Here is a 2,486-nt window from a genome sequence, read left to right as displayed (position 1 = left end):
CCCTGCAGCGCTGGCAGTCTACAGGCCTCGCTCTGACTCCCCACCCCACACACCCCCCCCCCAAAAAAAAAAAAAAACGCCAGATGAACGGCCTTGCTGCTTTATTAATCCCCTTCTCCTCACCACGCACACAGATGAATTTTAATCAGCTTTCTTAACCTCTTTTTTTTCATATGCTGCAGGATTTCTTCACAAACGCTCAGACGCATGATGTGCACTCACACGAGCAAAAAATGAAAACACACACACACACACAAACACACACACGCACACACACTAGGGGCGGCTCCTCTATCACCTTCTTCCTCGCCTTTCACAATTGGTTTCAGCTGAAGAAGTCCTTCAGGCCTGCCAGGGTGTGTTTGTTTGGTGTGTGTGATTTTGTGTGCGGATGTGTGTGTGTGATGTTTTACTTTTACAGAGCAGAATAGACATACAGTGCAGCTCTCACTCACTCTAATGAAATCATCCCAGACTACATTAATCCCTCCTGAAGGCCACTGTCAAAATAACAAGCAGCTTGGATTCTTTAAAGAGAGCTATCTGTCTTGGACAGGTGAGAGAGTTGGTGTGCGTGTGTGTGTGCGTGCATGTTTTTTGCACCTTTGTGTGTGTTTAAAACATGTGCATCTATACTGACAAAAGAGCCCCCTGCTTATTGGTCCTTCTTGTATCATCCTTTAAATGTAGAGTGTGTTTCCTGTCTCCGTACCTCCTCTCTCCTGTTTGGGGCAGATCCCCTTCGCTGGAGTCAGCCTCCTCTCCACATCCTCCTCTCCGCCGGGTGTCACCTGGACACCCACCTCCACCGGAATGGACCCTCTACCCAGCTCCAGTGACCTGGCCCCGGGAGAGATGGTAATGCCCATGACCCCGCCAGTCTCCCCAGGCTTGGAGAAGGACCCTGGTCTGCTTCCAGGCCCCCGGCACAGACGGCGCTTGTGCTCGATGAAAACCAGGATATCGCCCAGAGGGAAATTCGTCTGGCACTGGCCACAGGTCAGCAGATCGTGCTCCCCGGGTCCTGCCCTCCGAGGGCTGGGGGTGGATGGCTCCAGAGATGGAGATCCCGCCCCTGAATCATGATTGGCCTCTGCTGCAGAGAAGGGAAGAGGAGGGTCACAAATGTAAATCGGTATGTGTTTCTTTTTTTAAAGAGTTAAAAAGAGCATAGAGACACAGGAAGAGTAAAAAAAAAAACTCAGTGAGGTTAAAGTTATTCCTTATAACATTACCTGATAAAAGCCATCTCTCCCTCCCACATGTGATGATCATTACGTTCACACTTGTGTCACTTTCATGGCATAAAACAACGCCCCTGTAATGCTACTTCGCCTAGACAAACACCTGCGCAGCTTATCTGTGAGAGATCTGCGTGGGTGGGAGCCAGCACATACACTGTATGTATGTGAGTGCTTCTATTTGTGTGTGTATGTGTGTGTATGTGTGTGTATGTGTGGCCAGGAAGCTATTCATCTCACAGTGCAGGCTGGGTTTCCGGTGAGGGCCTTCGCTGCACTGAGCTGTCATAGCTAGACGGCTGCCTTCACCACGTGGGAGCCCCAGCTTGTGCAGAACAAAGTGTAGCATAGCGGAGGCCACATCCACCGGCGTGTGCATGTGCGTGTGTGTTCATGTTTGTGTGTATCAGAGAGTAAGACAATAAAAATGAGAAAGAGAAGAGAAAAACAGTAAGATGTCTAAGTGAGTGTGTACATGAATGGAGCAGCACACAGGTGAGTTCGAACACAGTATTCTCCACAGACAGAAAATCTATAAAGCCAAACCCGGGGTCCTGTTAAGAGAGTAAATCTCATTCTTCACAGATCTGACACGGTCATTAATAACCATTACACATTCTCCCCCCCCTCATCCCCCATAGCGTAGACTGAGTCCCTCAGCTTAACGTAAATCCCTCATGGACAACCTCCTCCTTTTTTTAACACCACCCTGATGTACCAGTATGAAGATGTGTCCTCTTCTAAAAAGCCCAGAGGAAACCTGAAGCTCCAGAGACTCTAGGGGGGCGTCTGAGTGAGCGGGTACCCAGGGAGAGGTGTTGATGGCCGGGAGAGGAGCATAGCAGTCTGCCTGTCTCTGCTGCTTCTCCACTTCTAGCACCCACACACCCCTCCCCTTTGCCTCTCTTTTCTCTCTCTTTTTCCAAACATGACACCCTAATAATTGCAAAGATTAGACAAAGAGGGTGTGTGCTGGTTTGTGTGTGCCTGTGTCTTGGTGTGTAGTTATCAGAGCAGAGATCCTAAACTCTCTTATCACCAATCTCAAAGACTGTCAGGGAGGCGTTGCTCCTCTAAATTTGCAGTCATAACTGTTAAACTCAGCTCAGAGTTCCGGCTCAGTATTACATACATTTTTACCCATTTTTTATTATTTCCAATATTTCTTTGCAACTATGAATCACCTCCCCCAACCCCCCTACCCACCCACCCACACACGCGTTCCAGTCCACTCACTTCGCCCTG

At 49.0% G+C, this 2,486-nt stretch overlaps 1 protein-coding gene across 2 annotated transcripts in view; it reads right to left on the bottom strand.

Moving 5' to 3' along the window:
• Positions 1-2,486, bottom strand: part of bcl11bb (BAF chromatin remodeling complex subunit BCL11B b) — a 30,764-nt gene that overhangs the window by 21,237 nt on the left and 7,041 nt on the right. For both annotated transcript variants that reach the window (XM_035679230.1, XM_035679229.1), the window contains one exon: positions 713-1,096. In XM_035679230.1, the coding sequence (XP_035535123.1) occupies positions 713-1,096 (384 nt within the window). The remainder of the gene's footprint in view (positions 1-712; positions 1,097-2,486) is intronic.

The sequence above is a fragment of the Morone saxatilis genome, unplaced genomic scaffold (genome assembly GCF_004916995.1).
Source record: "Morone saxatilis isolate NCDOM2014 unplaced genomic scaffold, NCSU_SB_2.0 Contig7, whole genome shotgun sequence".
NCBI lineage: Eukaryota > Metazoa > Chordata > Actinopteri > Moronidae > Morone > Morone saxatilis.
Note: the sequence above shows the minus strand (reverse complement) of the source record. Positions and strands in the feature narration are given on the sequence as shown.